We start from the raw sequence: 20,569 nt of genomic DNA, 5'->3' as shown, positions 1-20,569 counted from the left end.
GTGTAAGATGCGGACTGCAGGGTAGATGAGACAAAACTGTCAAATGAAGTTTCGTGAACTCCTCTTGGGTACGCAGACGCTCGCAACGCCCGACGACTCACCGTACTTCTGATCACCGACAGGTCTCCGTAAAAATGGTGCAAGCGCCTATGAATACCTGCGATGCTCCAGTTTTCAGCCAACCAGTGCCGAAGAGAGGATGTCGATCATCATTGGTCTGAGCTTCTCGGCGAACCTGTGGTATGTTCTTCGAGAGCTGGAGCAGCAGCTCTGTAAAACTGTGGTAGGGGAATAGGTTTCATACACCCTGCTGTAATTCGACAGGTTTCGTTAAGGCTTATGTCGACTTTCTTCAGACAGGTTGAACTGGTCCATATCGGGCAGGCATACTCAGCTATAGAGAAGCATAGTGTTTGTGTGGCGGTTCTCAGGCCAGCAGGTTTTTCTTCCCGTTTGCTGTTTATTTCTGGAGGCCGCCTTCTAAAGGATCTTTTTGCGGTGTTGTCGATAGGGATCTATCTAAGTGGACAAAGAACGAGCATCCAAGAGCGCATTTTCGAAGTGGGAAAGCAGAAAGTGGAACTGAGAATGCCGGCGTCCCACATAAACGTTATCTACAGAGGCGACTCTGGCGACTGTAAGCCTAAACGTCGAGGGAATTTATCCTGAAATTGCCAGTGTTCGATCTGGATTCGTCTGGAGAACCGAATCCGGCTACGATGGCACACGTGAGGGTGTCGGCCGGGCGCCGCGTGGCTGCCAAACGGCTTGTTGGGGCTGTCCCTCTAATCCGGCCCTGGAATTCGTGAATCCCTGAGCAGAGCGGTCTGCCAGCGCCCTGCTGGGCCGAGTAACCGTTATCCCAGCCGGGGCAGTCCCACGGCCCCACCTCCTCCGTGTCGCGCCACCACCACGGGACAGGGCAGCGCTTCAGTCTGGCCCTGCTAGCGCCGCAGCAACCTACACCACTACACCACTCTCCACTCGGCGCGACAAGACCAAGTAATATATACGAAGCTACTTCAAAAGTAAGTTGCACATTATTGTGGCATGCCAAGTACCTTTCATTGAATGGTATATGAGACTTCACACTGACGGATACATGACGTTATTTCTCAAGATAGTGATCAAGTCTTCGCAAACGACGGTCGGAACGTTCTACCAGTCGTTCAGTTTCTCAACGATAGGAGTCTGCTTTTCGGTCACGGAGCCATTCGAGAACCGCTGTGTACACGTCCACAATGACGGAAAAATCTCTTTCCGCCCACATGTTCCTTCAGCTTGCCGAAACGATAGAAATCGCATGGTGCAACATCTGGACTGTATGCCAGATAAACATCACCCACGTCTATGATGGCTTGATGGATTGTTGCAATCGTTTCACTACGGCTGGACGTGAAATTGCATTGGGTCCATACACCCCTTGAATTTCACGGTAAATCTGTTTGCAATTTACTCTTTTTCGCACGTACTTAAACTCTGGAACACGTTTCAGTTTTCGCGCAATTTCCGTCCCACCTGTTATCCGTACCGCAGCGGAATTATGGCTGCAGGGAACCCGGAACATGTAGGCTCTCCTGACAGTGCGCCACTCTTCTTGCGAAATGATTTTAGTGTGGGGAAACGTGTGTAACTTTCTGAAGTCCCCATGTAGAAGTAAATTTTCATAGTCGAGCTAAGAATATAAGAATCTGCACATGTAACAAACGTTAGACACTAAAACACCCGAGTGAACTGGCTCTGTCCAACATTAAATTCAGTCCTTTTCGTGGAAACCTGTGTATCCGACGGAGTCGTCGGAGCATAAAAAGAACTGATTTTAGTACTAAACCGAGGCTAGTCCGACTTCTTAACTTCTAACCTTTAATATATGAAAATTCTTGTACACTTAGCTTGAGGATGAGAAGTTCTTCTACAGAAGCGTTAACTGATATGTGATTTATCATTAGTTATATACGTATGCGGACAAATAGCATAATTAACAAATTCAGTGACATTGCTTCATTTATGAGCAAACTCTTTTCATCTCTGTGATGACTCAGTAGTTCGTGTACGTAGTTTAGATGAGATTTTTTAATAAGTTACTAGATATATGGGATACACTTTTTGCTAACTTTTTGCTCGGATTTCTCACATCAAAACAAGGAAAAGCTTCCTATAAACATAAGTGGACAATAATTTTTGGTATTTTAATTAAAGAACGTTAAAAAGGTTCATAAACGCCAATGTCAAACTGTCCTCCACTGATTCTACAGGTGCATGTACTCGTCAGATTTTGGACTGTCGCAACTGTTTAAACCTCATCGAGCGTTGAAGGATCTCGCAGGATTCCGTGGCATGTTGTAGAAGCTGTCTGCATGAGGATGTCCGTTACGTAAAGCAGTTAGCTCTGATTGCTCCCACAGAAAATAGTCCAAGACGTTGCGGCTAGGGAACCTGTAGACTGTGGAACTGGCCCTTCCCCACTTTTCTGTTTCAATACATGTTACCCGGTGCTTGTCAAACGGTTTAAATCATTTACGTTGATAGAGTCCCAAAAAGCATCCCCAAACGCTTGTGAGCTGAGGTAAATACTGGAAGAGTGTTTTGAATAAGTTCTTGTACACAACGCTAGTAAGAAGCGTCTGCAGAGGATATGAACCAAGCATTCCAGACCCTACATTAATTTTAAATAGCTGGTGCTGCCTACTCTCAAATGTTTCGTGAGGATTTTCATCTGATAACAAGCACTGTACAAGTGGAAGATATTTTGAACATTCTTTTAATCATTTCTGACTTGAATACTTTCTAAAATTTGGTTTCATTAATAATTCAAAAATGATTTTTCAACAATGTTTCTCTGAACTTTATGAATGAAATGTATCATCGTATATCGCCGGCCGCTGTGGCCTAACGGTTCTAGGGTTCTTCAGTCCGGAGCCGCGCTGCTGCTACGGTCGCAGGTTCGAATCCTGCCTCGGGTATGGATGTATGTGATGTCCTTAGGTTAGTTAGGTTTCAGTAGTTCTAAGTCTAGGGGACTAGGATGGTTGCATTTTGTAAAGACGATGAAACCTGTAAGGCCCAGTAATGGCACTGACGATTGATAAAATAATTACTTGTATACTTATTTCGTTTCTGAAAAGCTATCGACTTTGATATCATTATGTTTAGGAAAGATGAAAAGAAACCAAATTTAATCCTCTAGAGGTAGTTTTTGCAAAGTGGTGATGATAATGATGTCGTGTGACGACGGCCTTGCCTGGTGCAAGTCTTTCGATTTGACGCCCCTTCGGCGACCTGCGCGTCGATGGGGATGAAATGATGATGATTAGGACAACACAACACCCAGTCCCTGAGCGGAGAAAATCTCCGACCCAGCCGGGAATCGAACCCGGGCCCTTAGGATTGACATTCCGTCGCGCTGACCACTCAGCTACCGGGGGCGGACTGCAAAGTGGTGAGAAACGGAGTCAGCATGTTAATCAGCCGTAAGCTTTTCGTGGAGGCTGAGAAAGTTATACCTGCTCTTTGGTGTTACGAGCACAGTCGGGTCTGTGGTCCGGGTGTGTCTCTTTAATCGGCGAACTTCTACCTGCTAGCTCAGACCGCTACCTGCCAGATCGCACTCCATCAGAGCAGGCAGCTAGGGACCGCCAAGCAGCCGCCTCTGCGTACAAACGCTGGGACCGATCGGCGAGCGAGTACTCGCACCGATCGCGCTGCGAATGGGCGGCTTAAAGACTCGTGTGCGACCTACTCGCGAGTTTTCGGCAAGAATTTGGTCCTCATCAAGTCTGCCAGACAGAACAAGAAGGCATCACACTAGATTGTAAGAGGCTGTTTTAGTACCTATGAAGCACAGTCTGATGGTCTAAAGTTAACGCGTGCCTAGAAACAGAGAGGTCGCGGGATCGAAATTTTCAATCTGCTTCTAGTCTAACCCTCACCTCTCAACGATGTGAAGAGTCACCAAGACGTCACGTGGTTCGAATTTCAGGTACCCTTTCCCCAGGTGGTTAACTCAAGTAGATTAAGGACACGCAAGTTGCCTATGGGACGTCCAATTTAAAGACTTGCACCTGGCCACACGAAATTATTGGTCATATGAAAGTGTTAAGAGGGTGCGTAAGAAGCTTACCTTCAGAACACTTCCTTCTCGCAAAACGCCGTTAGAAAAGGTTACAGAACCAGCATTTGAGACAGATTCTAAAGCAACTGTATAGCCTCCCTCCCATATCCAGTGTCGAGAGCTGAGGACAAGATTACGTAATGTACGAGTCATACCGGCAATCATTTCCCCGTCGCTATCCAAGGAACAAGGAAGTGCCCTCTACAATGGCTCGTAGCGTACAGCACATTAGTCGATGCAAGCAAAGCTGTTCATTTCTTTTTTACTCCCCCCTATGCTGTGGCGCCTAGCCCCTGATATAACTCAGGGTCTTTGCTGCCGCATATGGTCTGGTACGCCTTTTCTGCCGCTTCGCCCTCTCTCGTTACGATCCCCAATCCAGATGATCGCCCGGGGAGAGGGCTCATCCTCGGGAATCCCGCTGGGCTGCATTCTGGGCGCATCATCCGGAAGAGCGCCCAGCCACCTCGCCTCGCGTCACGCGCCGGCTGCTCTCGCCTTCCGCGCCGGTACCCCGTCCGCTCGCTGCACGGAGAACAGTAATAACAGCTCTCATTTCTTTCCACTGGTGTTTTCAAGCGAACACTTGCAAGTTTCAAAGCAAGTGCCATTCTGAGTGTACCATCACTGTTATCGATGATTTTTCTATTTTCGGAAGGCATTGTTATATGGAGGATAATGTGATATAATCGAAGCGATGCTGATGGCATTGGATTAAGGAATGAGACACTAAAAGTTGTATACGAGTCTAGCTATTTGGGCAGCAAAATAACTGACGATGGAAGAAGTAGAGAGGACATGAAATACAGACTAGTTATGGCAAGAAACGCATTTCTGAAAAAGTGGACTCTGTTAACATCGAATCTATATTTCAATATTTGTAAGTCTTTTCTGAGGATATTTGTCTGGAGTCTAGCCTTGTATGCAATTGAAACATGAACGAAAAGCAGTTCAGGCAAAAAGTTTTTACACATAAGGCGCTACAAAACAATGCTGAAGATTAGAAGCATTGATCGCGTAACTAATGGGGATATACTGAATCGAATTGGTGAAAAAGAAAATTTATGCTACAACGTGATTAAAACAAGGGATAGATTCATAAGACATTGGCTGAATTTTCAATTTGGTGACTGAGGGAACTGGGGGATAAAAATTGTGGAGGGAGGCCGTGACGTATATACAGTGAGCTGCTTCAAAAGGATGTCGGCTGCAGCGGTAATTCGGAGATGAAGAGACTTAACACGGCATACAGCAGCGTGGAGAGCTGCACCAAAGCAGTCTGCGGACTGAAGATCACAACAATAACAACATTCATGTAAGACTTCTAAATGATAACGCTTTCGCCTTCGGACACTATTGCAACTGCGGCTCTACAGCTATTTTCAAGTGATTCTGCAGTAAGCATTTATTTACCTACGAAAGTTTAATTACTACAACAGTTTCCGTACGACATCACTTTAAACTGCACGTTCAGTTTTCTGTATCATTGATGGTTCAGATGGCTCTGAGCACTATGGGACTTAACATCTGAGATCATCAGTCCCCTAGAATTTAGAACTACTTAAACCTAATTAACCTAAGGACATCACACACACACCCATGCCCGAGGCAGGATTCGGACCTGTGACCGTAGCGGTCTCGCGGTTCCAGACTGAAGCGCCTAGAAGCGCTCGGCCACGCCGGCCGGCCTCTGTATCATTATCTGGGGCATCATGTGCCTAATATCGCTCATATTGTGCCACACATCACTCAACATTAACAGAATTATAGTTTGGAATATATCAAATACTTAAAGTTTGTGATCGTGAGTTTCTGACATAAGTTGCTGTAATGATTAGGTAACTTAGCGTGAGCCGAGACAGAGGCAAGTTTGCTAATATTGCGTGAGCCAAGACAAAGAGAGGTTAATACTGAAGTACCGTCGTATCGATAGGTATGTGTAAATCGCCAATGTCCTGCTTGCCCTCCCCCCTACCTCCCTCACCTCCTCGTCCTCCCCCAGTGATGAATGTTCTATGAACCGAAACCGGTAGAGGAGTGAAGTTGTGCTGGTACATCTAGTGGTTTCCAATGGATTATTTCAAGTACTTGACAGCTGTGGACTGCTGTTTCAAGAAAATTATTTGCTAGTTTGGCGGAAAAGTGAGTTATGCCCACGTTCCAACGCCTGTAACTCAAAAACGGCTACCCCATGAAAGTTGTTGAGCATCAGTTTCCGTGTAAAAAGAACTCCTAAATTGTAAAATTCACTCTCCCCCCTGCAAAAATACAAAAACAAATGTGAAAATATTCGTAGCAATAAAGAAAAAGCATGACAAAGTGTATATGTTGAGATCTGTAAAAATTTGTTGTTTCTAATTTTTTTCTCAATAAGCAGATTAGTACTGAACTGCAGTTACTCCTTCAGCAATTCCTATTTACAAGGATGAAGAGCATCAATTTTTTAAATTTTTTTAAATGAGCGATATTGAGTATAAATAAAAAATGCGTCTCTAGTAAAATTCTGTAAATGGCATTTGTTGAGTTCTGTTAAAATGGTCCTCAATTCATGTTGCAGATAAATTGTACTGATCAAATTCTCATAGATAAACAAATATAATTTCTAATGCTGCTTTGAATGTCATTCATTGATGGCATAAAACCGCAACGTCCCAAATGTTGCAAAGTAATGCACTCTTAAGGTATGGGATGATAATGCTACTTGTTAACGTCCACAGCCTCGAGAGGGGCGGGGGGCGGGGGGGGGGGGGGGATGGATTATTTCACCTGCAAGTACCGGGTGATCAAAAAGTCAGTATAAATTTGAAAACTGAATAAATCACGGAATAATGTAGATAGAGAGGTACAAATTGACACACATGCTTGGAATGACATGGGGTTTTATTAGAACACAAAAAAAAACGAAAGTTCAAAAAATGTCCGACAGATGGCGCTTCATCTGAACAGAATAGCAATAATTAGCATAACAAAGTAAGACAAAGCAAAGATAATGTTCTTTACAGGAAATGCTCAGTATGTCCACCATCATTTCTCAACAATAGCTGTAGTCGAGGAATAATGTTGTGAACAGCACTGTAACGCATGTGCGTCGGATGTTGTCTTTCAGCATCCCTAGAGCTGTCAGTCGATCACGATACACTTGAGGTAACCCCAAAGCCAATAATCGCACGGACTGAGGCCTGGGGACCTGGGAGGCCAAGCATGACGAAAGTGGCGGCTGAGCACACGATCATCACAAAACGACGCGCGCAAGAGATCTTTCACGCGTTTAGCAATATGGGGTGTTTTTATTTTGGTTCTAATAAAACCCCATGTCATTCCAAGCATGTGTGTCAATTTTTTACCTCTCTATCTACATTATTCCGTGGTTTATTAAGTTTTCAAATTTATACTGACTTTTTGATCACCCGGTATGTAGGTTACTACGATTTGCATATTAATTTACCGGCGGGAGTGGTCGTATTTCCGCACAGAGCTCAGCAGTGTCACGGCAGAGTAGGAGTAGCCAGACTACAGTTTGCATACGCGAGGGACGAGCGGCGTGACGGATCTGACTCCGGCAGCGGCAGCCGCGACAGACGTGCTGTGGGAAGGCTGGCGCGCGTAAGCCACGGCGGGGAGGAGCAGGGGCAGCCGTGCGGACGAGGGGCCAAGTCGCACGCCGCGCCGGTCGGCGGTCAATGAGATGCAAATGAGAAGCCGCGCTGTGGGGCGACCCTGGCCGTGGCGGCATCGGCGGCGGCTGCGCCAGCGGCTGCGGCGACGCGTGCGGAAGCGCGGGATAATTTTAGCCGCACTCGCGCAGCCGCGTGTTCCAGTTTGGCAGGCCACGGCGGCGGTGGCGGCGGTAGTTGGCAGCGCCTCTGGGAACGCGCCGCGCCTTCTGCATCAAACATGCGCGCGCCTCCTGCGCTGTCCCACGCCGCCTGCCCTGGCACTCTGCTTCACACATCGACAGCTACGTTCTGTCGTCAAGTCTGCGCAGCGGCGTCGTGCCCCCTCACTGACAAACACTTTACACTGTACAAAACTTCCGGTGCTAATTTTTTTGATAGGGGTGGAGGGTTAAATTAAGTAGCGCCTCTGCATATAAGTAACATACTTGCCAGTGAGTGGTTATAAGTGTAAACCGCTATCTGATGTGGCACGTTATGCTGAACCTGCAGCATTACGTAGCAATATAAGCGCAGTGGCTGTCGATCTGGACTTAGCTGCGTTCTTTTTTAATTAATTTCTTTCCAATGCAACAGAAGAAGTCGCAGCTAACAGTATGCGCGTCAGTGACCACCACAGCAGGATCTTGTGATGTCTAGTGCACTATTAGATGCAAATGGTTCAAATCGACAGGTTTTGTGCGGCACGGCAGGAGAAGTGAATACAATCACCTCCTGCTTAACACATTGTCAAATTGACCACGACGCTGAAGCGTCACTGCACCACTTACCAAGCCGTTTTTGTGGTAAAATTCGACATTACATATTAGTGCGGTGACGGTCAATCTGGACTTAGCTGATCCCAATGGCAAGGATTTGTTTGACACGACTGTGTGAATGACAGTGTCCATTTCCTAGAAAGCAAGCTGCTCTTCCAGGCCGTGAAAGCCCAAGAGATTCTCCCAGCCTCCGTGTCATCCTCTGCCTTACGGCGTCATTCGACTGCGCTATGGAGGGACTTGTATTCAGCATACTGCTCTCCCGACAACTCCTCAATTGGCATCACAAGGCTGAGAGCACATAGTACTAGTCCTCAGACCAAGGAAAAGTCCTTGCAGTACTGGAAATCGAACCCGAATCCTCCGTACGGCAGCTCTCTCTTATGCAGTCATTTCCCATGGACCACCCTTAGTTAAATTCCAGCCTTCTCTTTACCGACTGTCAAAAATCTGTCATTCTGGCTGTCGTTGTCTGGATTAAAATATCTCTTCGTTATGCCTCTTGGGATAAAGACGGAAGAAAAAGCAGTGCTTAGCGTCCCGTCTGCAACAAATTAACTGTAGAAAGAGCACAAGGCCAGGCTGCATAAGAATGATATAGTAATTCGACCGTAGCCTTTATGAACTATCTTGGCACTCGATGTTTTTGTTTAGGGTAAATGTTGATAATCTGAATATCGTGGGCCGAAGGAGGCTTCGTGCCCCACTCCTCAGGAATACAAATCAAGTTTCTTAACCATACATCCCTCACTGAGTGTGTCATGTGAATCCATCGATGCTCTTCCGTCACATGGTGACATGCAGCGGTATCCTCGGTCTCGTTCAATGTGAGTGAGGTACATGTTGGCCCCCGTGTGACGGCGTGATCCTTTTCATTCGTCGCAACAGTACAGACGTTGTACTACCATCAATATGAACCCACCACAGGCACCTGCATCAAAGACGTTCTCTTAAACCCAGCCACCACACAGTTAAATAAACGCACCAACGAGTGCGAATAAATCGTTTCCGGTTATGTGGCACAATTGCGTCTTTGTATCTTCTTGTCACAAATGCTACGCAATACGTTCTTATCAGGCCGTATCAGTAAAATTTCTTTAATTTTATCTCTGTCAAGTAAGCCTGCAGCCAGAATTGTTTCAGCACAAATTGTTCTTCAGTATAACTTATCGAAACCGTACTGACTGTTTCAGGATTGGTCCGTATCATCTTTGACTATAATACAGAGTTTCTAAGATAACCTAAGAAAATTCCAGGATTGCTCGTTCTTGACTATGGGAACGAAGTAAAAGGAGTTTTGAGAAAATGAAGGTTATCAAAAATAGTGTTACAGTAGCATTGCTTTCAGATTCAGCTTAACAGCAGTCGGTTTTGCAACCTCGGTTACGAGACTCACCATTTGGAGAGATTCAGTCCCATTGCATGAAATGGTGAGACTACCAAGAGGGTAAAGCAGGAGGTGAAACACATGCGTATTACGTGTCGTCGTTAAAGTAATTTAACTGCTTGATTCAGCAATTGTTGATAGCTGTTTGGTCGAGGATAACACAACATTCCAAAATGATACTAATTAGTCATGTTCATATATCATTTACGATCGCCGTTTACGGTACAATATACGAAGGTTGGAACTTTAATAGTGGCAACTATTTATTTACAGCTCGTAGAAAATGGATATGTGTTTCAAAGCTTTACTGACCTTCAACGTAGTCACCACCTAAGAGTATCCTATGACTTCCACATCGCTGGCAACGGGTTTATACACAATGCTGGTGACTACTTTGAAGATCAGTAAAACTTTGAAACACTTATCTATTTTGTGCGAGCTGCAAATAAATAGTTGCCTACGTTGTGATCAAACATTGTGTGCTCCAACCTAACTACGTCTAATGTTTCGAAAATAAATCGAGAATATTTTTAGTTTCTTCTGAACAGTGTGCCTCGTTGTAACAGCTCTTTCAAAAATAAGGCCACTAGGAAAGAATTCGGTATACGAGCAGTAGTTGATAAGAAAGAGTGTTACGTCTCTGTTTACATACGTTTCCACGTCTTTTTGACGCTATATGTGATAGCATCAGTCTCATGGGTCGTTATACTTTTTTTCATTATTACTGCGTGCTTTGATACGTATGTGTTGCTTTCTGTGCATATATTTTGTATTAAGCAATACATGACCATCAGTTTCTTAATGTATACATATTTTTGAACAGAAGTGCCATGTTTGGTCAGTCTATTTTCGTAAAACACGCACAGTGTTTTGCCATTTTCTTGAAGGACCGTTTCTATCAAATTGGCTCTGTAATGCACCAGAGAACATCAGTGGCCCGTTAATTGAAACGGTTGCTGTGAACGTGATCCCCTATGGCATGATGCAATTAACAGTATATCTCTGCCAGGCGGGCTTCCCGGCGGTCCAAAGAGCAGTCAGTTGTTAATTAATAATCTACTCTCGCGGCGCCACGTTCTATGTCTGAGGGCTCGTATAAAAATAGCGCGAACGAGCGGCCGGCTTCTAAATTGGCCGATCTGACGAAGCGCGTCCTCGTAATTATTGTTTCATTATGTGGCATTATACGAGCAGAGGTAGGGACCACGCGACGGGGCGCTAATTGCACGGAGGCCCACCAAGCCGTTTAACACAATTAGCGCCACCCTGGCGGCATTCTTGGGAACCAGTCTGCCCGCCGCGGGGCATCAACCAACACAGAGCGACTGTCGCTCGCACAGAATTGCCCAATTGTTGGCTGATGCCCTAGGGGAACTGTCTCGTTATATGTGTGGGTAACGTCAAGCAGGATGGCGTAGATATACGCGCTGAGAATGCGTAAGAAAGAAATCGTAGTTGTTTCCAAACAATCTAGTACGAAACGAAATTAAAAAATTATATGCATAGAAGACTCACAAAATGGGTCAGAGCGTCCAAATTCAAACTAACGACCGTAAAAAAAGTCCGTGTATATGCAACAAAATTTATTTACCACACTATAACTTGAATAATTATTTGGATCACTAAGCGATTAATTTTTGCTGATCCAGATAACGAGCACTCAAAACAGATGTGATGAATCATAACCCAAATTTTCCTTGTCGTAAGGCCTACATAAAATGAATTAATTACCTCGAGGTATTTTATGAGAAGGAATCAAAATACAAAAGCAATGCTTGGTGTGAAGGAAGTAATTCTTACACGCTGGTAACTTCAATGCATGGTTAGGACACTAACTTTTCAAGACGCTGTCAAATTAGTTCCTATGTTCTCTGTTGGTTTTTCTCCATAAACCCTATCTCACACTCAACCTCCTCCCCTTCTCTTACTCTCTACTCTCTCTCTCTCTCTCTCTATCTATCTATCTATCTATCTAACAAACACACAAACATACAAACACCATGTTATTTATCAGTTAATAAAGGGAGTAGAATGAATGAGTCTGCGATAATTATGAACTTTTGCGAATACTCACTTCGTTCCTTAGGTTAGGTTAGGTTAGGTTAGAAGACAGACCCTTCTTCTTCTACGTGATCAAGCCCAGTGGACCGCACGCTGCTGCAAGTTTCCCCCTCCATTGTATCTGTCCATTGCCGCTATCCGCCATCCGTCCACATTTGCTGATGCTTGGTTTAAATCTTAATGGAAGCCATCCCTCCAACGCTTCTTCGGTCTCCCTGGGGGTCTGTTTTCTGTAGGTGTGAAATCCAGGAGCTTCCGAGGCCATCTGTGATCTGTCATCCGGGCCACATGGCCGGCCCACTGCATTTGTTTGGCTTTGACAGTTCCTACTACGTTGGGCTGCTGGTATAGTTCCTCAAGCTCCTGGTTGTGTCTGATCCTTCATTCCCCTGTGTCTGCATCCAGATCCAAACTCATAAACACTGAAACAAAATTCGCTGTCAAGTGACGCCCCACTTCGGCGTATGTTTCTTTCTTCATTGACAATGAACCTTGTTTCAGAAGCTGTGAGTTTGGAATCGAAGATGGTAGTGGCCGAAACATGTCATGAAATAACAGAAAAATTGTAAAGTGATCTAGACAGTATTATTTGCAAAAGTTCATTTTGATCTGTCCATTAATGAATTAATAAGGACTATGTTCAACCATGTAAAATTCTTAAGTATGTGCGATCCGTAAATTACGTAAAATAGTTGTTGTTAGTTACTGTAGATTTCAACCCAAAGACTGGGTATACACAGTTCTTCACATTAGCCTATCCCGTACAAGCCTCTTCATGCCTGTACAACTACTGTAGCCTAGATCCTTTGGAGCCTGATGACTAGAGCCAAGGCTTGGAGTCCCCTACAACTTTTATCCTCCACTCTTCCCTCCATTAACAAATTGGTTTTTTCTTGCTGCTTGAGAGTGTGTTTAATCTACGAAGTTGCGGCATAAATTTCTTTTGTCCACCTTTCGATTCAGTACATCTGTTATCCAATCTATTAACTTAGTGTGCAGCACTCCCTTTAAGCAGCACATTTCAAAAGTTCTATTCTCTTCTTCTCTGAACTATTAACCGTCCACGTTTCATTTGCGGATGAGGGCGCAGCCCAGGCAAATACCTTTAGAAAAGGCTTCCTTACATTCGAAATTAAATTCGGTGTTAACAGATTTCTGTTGCCAATCTGCATTTTACGTATCTTTACTTTGGCCATTGTCACTCATTTAACTACCTAAAGAACAAAACCCATACACCATTTATAGTGTCTTATTTCCTGATCTAATTCCCTAAGCATCGCCTGATTGATGTCTACTACAAGTTATTGCCTTTGTTTTAATTTTGTTGATCTAAAATAGTTACGTATACGCTCAGTGCAGGAGTCTTTTCGTAAATACATGTGGAATCGAATACAGTCAGTCAATCGACATTTAAGATTGTTTTCTTTCTATTCAGGTCCTTAAACTTCGGGTAAGACGTTGATTATCTTTGCAGACGACAGTGTAAACACTTTCACCAAAACATTGTTCGCAAGCAGCTTGCGAATGTGAGAGAGAAGTGCGCCTCGCTATAGAGACGTTAAGGGCGCACAGTGACTTGCTGCTTGTCGGCTCTCGTTATTTATCTGGCCCGCTCGCATCTATCTTGGAGGCAGAAGAGACAGGCGTGACGGCCGCGGCATAATTAGGTTGTAAGTGATCCCCTTGCAGGCGGGAGCGTTGCTAACCCCAGCAGACTGGTACACCGCGCCCCAGCACAGTCGACGTGGAACTGGAGGACAGATAGCGGGGACGGCGGCGCCTGATGGATGGGCAAGCGTTTATCCGCGAGGAACGCAGCTAAAGCGCTATCACGAGGGCGTGCTCGGCAACGCCACAGCTTGAACAACGCCTGCAGTTTCTCTTTTGGGCGAGTCTTCTAATGTACACGAACTTCATTAAAAATGCGGCGCTTTTGCATTCTCAGATTTGGCTGCTTATCGAGGAGACTTGGAACATAGCACCTTTGTGAGACTGATGAGTAATAACTACCAAGACAGTCTCACGTAATCCGCTGGTAACGACACCAGTATTCAGCTCTGATCAAATTACCAAGCTTTGCTGTTTCTTCTTTACACCTGTGTTTTACGTAACCGTAGAAGAATGTTTCCTTTTTTCTCATATCCCCATTATCATTCTATTCTTATTTCTCAAAACTTTTGCATGATGTTTAGGAACGAATGAAATTATTATAGCAGTATTTTACGTATGTGACTGAAACCCTTAACGTGCAGTTCGGGGACATTCTTTTGGAATGTACATTTCAAAAATTGAAAGCATTTAGAGATCATAGTTCATTATAATTAGCGCTCTCCTAAGAAAAATAAAGAACTAGCTCTCTACTACTTTGTGAAAAGTTAAAAATCTGTTGCCGGCTTCATGTTAACGCAACCTAGTTTCCATACAAGGGAAACCATTAGCCATTTACTCCTCACTTCCCTTCCACCCTTCCCCCTGCGCGCCGATCTCTCTCTCTCTCTCTCTCTCTCTCTCTCTCTCTCTCTCTCTCTCTCGCCCCCCCTCTCATTCTGTGTGTGTGTGTGTGTGTGTGTGTGTGTGTGTGTGTGTGTGTTTACTGACTGAACTATTATTGTCAGGAGATGCTAACACCCTGCCTTTTGTTGTTTCGGGAATATTCGAAACTTAGGATACTCCACTACAGTACATATAGAATTTTGTTTGTATGCGATAATTAATGAAGTATATAATCAGACCTGACACCGGAAGGTACAGACCAGTGCTAAAAACGAGCTTTGCTCTAATTCAGTGTGGCGCAGTTCTTCCTTCGAAAAAATCTCAGGTTCCCTGCTTCACTGTAAACTCATTTCTACAAGACAATGAAAGCGAAGGTGGCGAGCCAAAAGTATCATAATTTTGGTTGTAGTCGCGTTACTGGAGAGAAAGATTAAGGCAGAACAACTAACATTGAATGTACCATGAACCAAGAACGAAAATTACTGTTCCAGCGTTGGTATGTTCGCACACGTTCACAAGATAATCGCAAATACCAACAGTTCGCTGATGAGTAATAGCAACGATATCACAAGAAATACAGTAACTTGAAATCTGTAAGTTTACAATCTATCAAACTTAACAGTAGAAGAAAAGTAAACCTTTTGCTTGCCACTATAGGAATATTTGCGTTACATAATAATTGGCAGCAAAGTAAATTAAATTAAAAATGTAGTCAACTAAAGATAATTAATAAGCGTAAATAAGTAAGAAAAAAGACAACATAACAGTGAAACAAAGTGTGGTCCGCAGTGTTTGAGACGTTACCAATGTTTTTCTGGTGATTTCTTGATAGTCAGCCCAAAAAAAGAAAACTGCTCAGTGGTGTTCCACGGCATATAAAGTGTCGGGAAAAAAATAATTTTCTCTCTCAATTCTTGTTAAATTGTAATTTTATGTGTCCAATCGATAGAACAATCTTATTAGCTTGGTGTGCGTTGACTTCATCATTCCATCGTGCAGCACTCTGATGCAGCTTGTTCAATTTCTCTTTCAATTCTTGTTAAATTGTAATTTTATGTATCCAATCGATAGAACAATCTTATTAGCCTGGTGTGTGCTGACTTCATCACTCCATCATGTAGCACTCTGTTACAGCTGTGAATACAGTATAAGGCGACACAGTCGCTGAGGAAAACATTGATTTCTGTTGCCATTGTTAGTGAAAATCATTGAACTGAATATCTCGTGAATAATTTTAGATTGATGTATCAACTGGGCACATACAAAACGTATTAATTTGAAAGCATTTGGTTAGCACCAGAGGATTAAATCGACCTTTTCTAGTGGCACTAGTTTCCTTTCTGACAATTTGCCTACCGTGAAACCAAAATTAGAATGTCTTCATAAATGTTGGTGGGGTGACATCTGACCTCTTCTATAATCAAGTAGTTAGTTAACTACATTTCCCAAACATTGCCACTGCAACCTCCCGCCATGATGCGGAACCAGTCAGTTTAAAATTATAAGACACTGTCACTGTGAAAAAATTTGGCAACATGCTCACCATTTACAATGTTGTCTGCTTACATTAATCTTAGGCTACCTTTAATTTTGTTACGTAATTTTACAGTGATTTGTACTTAACTATCTGCCGGCCAAAGTGGCCGTGCGGTTAAAGGCGCTGCAGTCTGGAACCGCAAGACCGCTACGGTCGCAGGTTCGAATCCTGCCTCGGGCATGGATGTTTGTGATGTCCTTAGGTTAGTTAGGTTTAACTAGTTCTAAGTTCTAGGGGACTAATGACCTCAGCAGTTGAGTCCCATAGTGCTCGGAGCCATTTGAACCATTTTTTTACTTAACTATCTTCTGTTGCGCTCTCTCCAACCCCCACCCCCGCCCACTCTCTCTCTCTCTCTCTCTCTCACACACACACACACACACACACACACACACACACACACACACACACTGACATTCAGATACTGTTTCATACAGTAAAAATAATTGTCTTTCAGATAAGATTTCAGTTTCTGTTTGAAGTTGACGCAGTTATCTATTACACTGTTCATAACACTGGTTGAGTGGTCAAATAATGTTAATGACTATATGTCTCACTACTTTCTGTGCCACACTAAGGCTGAGAGCGATGGATACTTGATACTAGCTCTTTAGCTTTCTTTAACTTTTCTCGCAGGTCTAAGCAGAACGTCTTTTTTGAAAATCACTCTATAATTTTTATTATGTAATCCACTTCCTCTCCTCAAGACCTATTCATAAACATATCACAGCGTCACTTAAACATTACGTTATTATAAATAAAGTTTAATTCGGCTCTCTTATAGTACCACACAATGCAGATATTAGGGGTAATGTAAATTGTCCACTTTCTAGAACTGACAATAAAAAGATTGAAACAGAACGCAAATTCACACCGGTCATTATTACTTTACTAACTTACATTCTTCTTAGATGAGTAGAATTTCTATGTTTTCTTTGCTGGTAAAGAACTGAATAGTGTTGACTGAATGACCTGTGTGTCCCTGCCTCGGGCATGGATAAGTGTGATGTCCTTAGGTTAGTTAGGTTTAAGTAGTTCTAAGTTCTAGGGGACTGATGACCACAGCTGTTAAGTCCCATAGTGCTCAGAGCCATTTTTTTTTTTTTTGACCTGTGTGCATTTCCGTTGTGATTCCATCCGTTTACTGTCAACTCCAGCGCCTGGACGAGTTGCGTTATCCCAGATACCTGCGTTAAACTTTGAAAACAACCATTATATGCACTTCAGAGCCTGCAACATATTTCCTTCCAGTATGTATATAATACATGAAGACATGCAGATAGAAGAGGTTGACAGTGATAAATTTAAATACAGGGTGCTATTTAAAAGATAGATGTACTGCTGTCCATATCTTCCTAACGATCAAAGTTACTAGGAGGACACTCAAGCTTGATAATGTAGCTAATTTGTCCATGCAGTAGATGGAGTTTCAAGCAGATATTGTACGATTGTTACTGTTCTGTTCTAATAGAATCTAACCGTTGACAAAACGAGTGTATAGAAGACACCGAGTTTGATTTGGTAGTGAAGGTACTACTTTTACGTTTGTGTATGTCCTTGGAGCGGTGCATTAATGCTCTTGTTCTGGTGTGCTGCAGGTCGGCCATGTCTGATCCGCCACTGTGGTCGACAGCAGCGGCCGCCACGCTGCTGCTGCTCCTTGCGACGTGCCTTCCCGTCTCTGCCGGTGAGTACTTCTGTATGCCTCTCTCACCTTCCCACACATACCACATATAACACACTGAACGCTTCTGCTGCCGCGTTTTATTGATTTACATTCGAGCACACAGTCATCCACGACCGCGCTGGTGCAGTGCTGTATGATCCACAGCAGCGATTCTCAACCTGCGGGGAAGATTATGGCTTAACTTCCCGTCGACAACGAATTCGTTAGAGATAGAGCACATACTTTCAAATGAACTCTCTCGGCATTTAACTTTGGCAATTTAGGAAACTAGCGGAAAACAAAAAATCTGAATAGGCGGACGGGGTTTGAACCGTCATCCTCCAGAACCAGAACACAATGTGCTAACTACTGCGCCACCTCTCTGGCTGTCGTGATTAAGAAGGTGTGGTATTTACATCTGACGTTCCGTTCTCTGCTATGAACGTTGTCCACTACACCTTCAAGAAATTTAAATCTTCCACTAGTTGACCAGGAGATGTACAACGGAGTTCTACAGAAAGTATTTCACTTCTTGTACTGCTACCTTTATATAACATAAATTTTAGATCGGTGTGGACACCGGCGCTACGATCTATGTACAAGGCAAACTTCTGCTGTACGTTTCTGCCACTGCACAGACGATTAAGTGAAGTACCTAAACGACTACTAGTGGCCCCTTAACAGGTACAACTGCAACAATTTTATTTCATGAAATATCTGATCTCAAACTCATATAAAAGGGTCAATCTAAAAATATATTTTACTTTTAGTGTTGAGGTAAGGAAATGCTTTGCGTTAAATGACGCTTGAACGTAGAAAGCAATCTCATTATCACAGCGGCTGTGTATCATAGTGGAATTTGCAGAACAGAGGGAGGATTATGGGCTTTAAGGCTGCAATGTTTACATCCCGTCTTTCTCCTTTGTCAGAAAGTATATTGCAGTGTTTCGCCTTTGCTTTATACTTACCATTACTGTATCATTCCGTGGCCATAGGCGGCGATGTGACGTAGTATACACGCCTCGAATTCGAGAGAGAAGAGTTCAAATCACTGCACAGCTACGCTGATTTATATTTTCCTAGTTCTGCAAATCATTTAACTTTTCAATGTTCTTTCGTTATCTTTCACAGTCGGTATGAACTTGGTACAACTTATATAACGTGGTTCTGACAGGACCGTGGCCTTTTAGTCAACAATTAAAATTAATCGAGTCTTAATGTGTACCGAGTTTCAGTATTAGAGGCCGTTTTCAAGTGATGCGTGTACATTCAACAATACAAATGTCAAATGTAGCTCTCCATGTCCACAAACCTTTAAATTTAACAAAAGTGGACATCGGCAAATATGCTGAAGATCTGAGCTATGTCCTGTTTCATATGAGTATGGTAGCTGATATATGCGGTAGCTTATTGATGTATTTATTGGTACGTAGATGTATAGGTAACACAAATTTAGAGATTTTCCGCTTAAGAAATTGCTTTTGACGTACACGTATCACTTTCAGACGAGTTCTAAAGTTATAATTGACTATCGATTGAAGTAAATTTTAGCAAATATTTTACGTAAATTCGAGAGTCCCTTTCTGTAAATCCACAATCGATTTGTTTCCCATTCTTTTCCAACTAAACTAATGCTTAGTCCCTGACAACCCCGACTTTTATCATACGTCAAACTCAAACCTCTTGCTTTATCCATTTCTTGTTTCAGCAATTAACGAAAGGCAGCAAGGAATACGGTAGCAGCTTCCGTTTGTTGTACAGACATTAAACCAAATAAATTTCTTTACAATATATTCTTATTACATTATTCAAAGAGATACAAGTTAAATTGAGGCTCTTGTACGATACTCGCGGATCTTCTGATAATAGCGAAAGCCTGAAGTAGGTGGGTAATAAAAAAAGGATTGTAATACAAGACTTACTTCTTGTTTTTCTTTGTTGAGGAAAAAGAAGATGACACAAGTGGTTACAATTTTTGTGATGTGTCTTAGTTTTCTCCAACCGTCGAATCCTTCTCTTTGCAGCAAAACTGAATACGATATCAATAGAAGCAAAGTGCTAAGTGGCTACAACTTCCTTTGTGGTAGCGGCTGAATGCTGCTGAACACCCGCAGGATGAGAAAGCAATACTAGAGTAGATGAGGCACGCAGCTCATCTCTGGAGCAGTGGCTAGATTCTTCGCCGAACGATGCGGCCGGCAGCGTCTGCTCTGGTGGCAAAACAGGCGCGGCTAATCGGCCACCGCGGACGTGAGGCTCTGGCAGGCCGCGTGCTGCCCTTCGCTACTGGAGCACTGCATCCGCATGGCCAACCAGGGTAAGGGCGATTCGTTTCCATGACTCGCCCTCATCTCCGAACGGTCGTACTTGCTTTCACGCGGGTGAGCACTCGTCGACTGCGACCCGGCATGCACGTGGCCCCTTCCTCGTGGTAAGGAAACATGTCAGTTGGCCACGTTACAACGCTATCTGCGCACACTGCAACTTCGCGATCTGTGCGCCTCCGCTTGCGTTCCACATGGTTATGCAACCTGTGCAAGTGACTGTGTCAGCAAGAGAGGCAGCATCGGTCATTCCCGACAACTATCGTCAAGCTGTGTGTAGTTTATTCTCTATCTACTCTCTATCTATCTCTCGCAGACAGAACAGCAGGAGGATAGGGTCGGGCGGGCGCTTGCAGTGCTTTTCTCCCTATCACTATCAGCAGTGCTGGGAGAGACGGATAACAACATTTGACTCCGTAAAAATGGGGGTCAGTAAGCAAATCTGGATACGAAGGAAGACTGTCTTACTACTTGCTGTGAGTACCTGTTGGATGAGATCTAATTCTGGCCAGTCAAACCATAGTTCTGGTAGGTTTTTGTATGGAGTGTAGAATCCCT

At 43.7% G+C, this 20,569-nt stretch overlaps 1 protein-coding gene across 1 annotated transcript in view; it reads left to right on the top strand.

Moving 5' to 3' along the window:
* The window catches only part of LOC126476323 (fap1 adhesin), a 156,144-nt gene that overhangs the window by 52,539 nt on the left and 83,036 nt on the right, over nucleotides 1-20,569 (top strand). The window contains exon 2 of the mRNA XM_050103536.1: nucleotides 17,620-17,708. Coding sequence (XP_049959493.1) covers nucleotides 17,627-17,708 — 82 coding nt within the window. The 5' untranslated portion in view covers nucleotides 17,620-17,626. The remainder of the gene's footprint in view (nucleotides 1-17,619; nucleotides 17,709-20,569) is intronic.

This window comes from Schistocerca serialis, chromosome 1 (genome assembly GCF_023864345.2).
Source record: "Schistocerca serialis cubense isolate TAMUIC-IGC-003099 chromosome 1, iqSchSeri2.2, whole genome shotgun sequence".
NCBI classification, from domain to species: domain Eukaryota; kingdom Metazoa; phylum Arthropoda; class Insecta; order Orthoptera; family Acrididae; genus Schistocerca; species Schistocerca serialis.
This window is presented reverse-complemented; position numbering and strand designations above follow the sequence as displayed.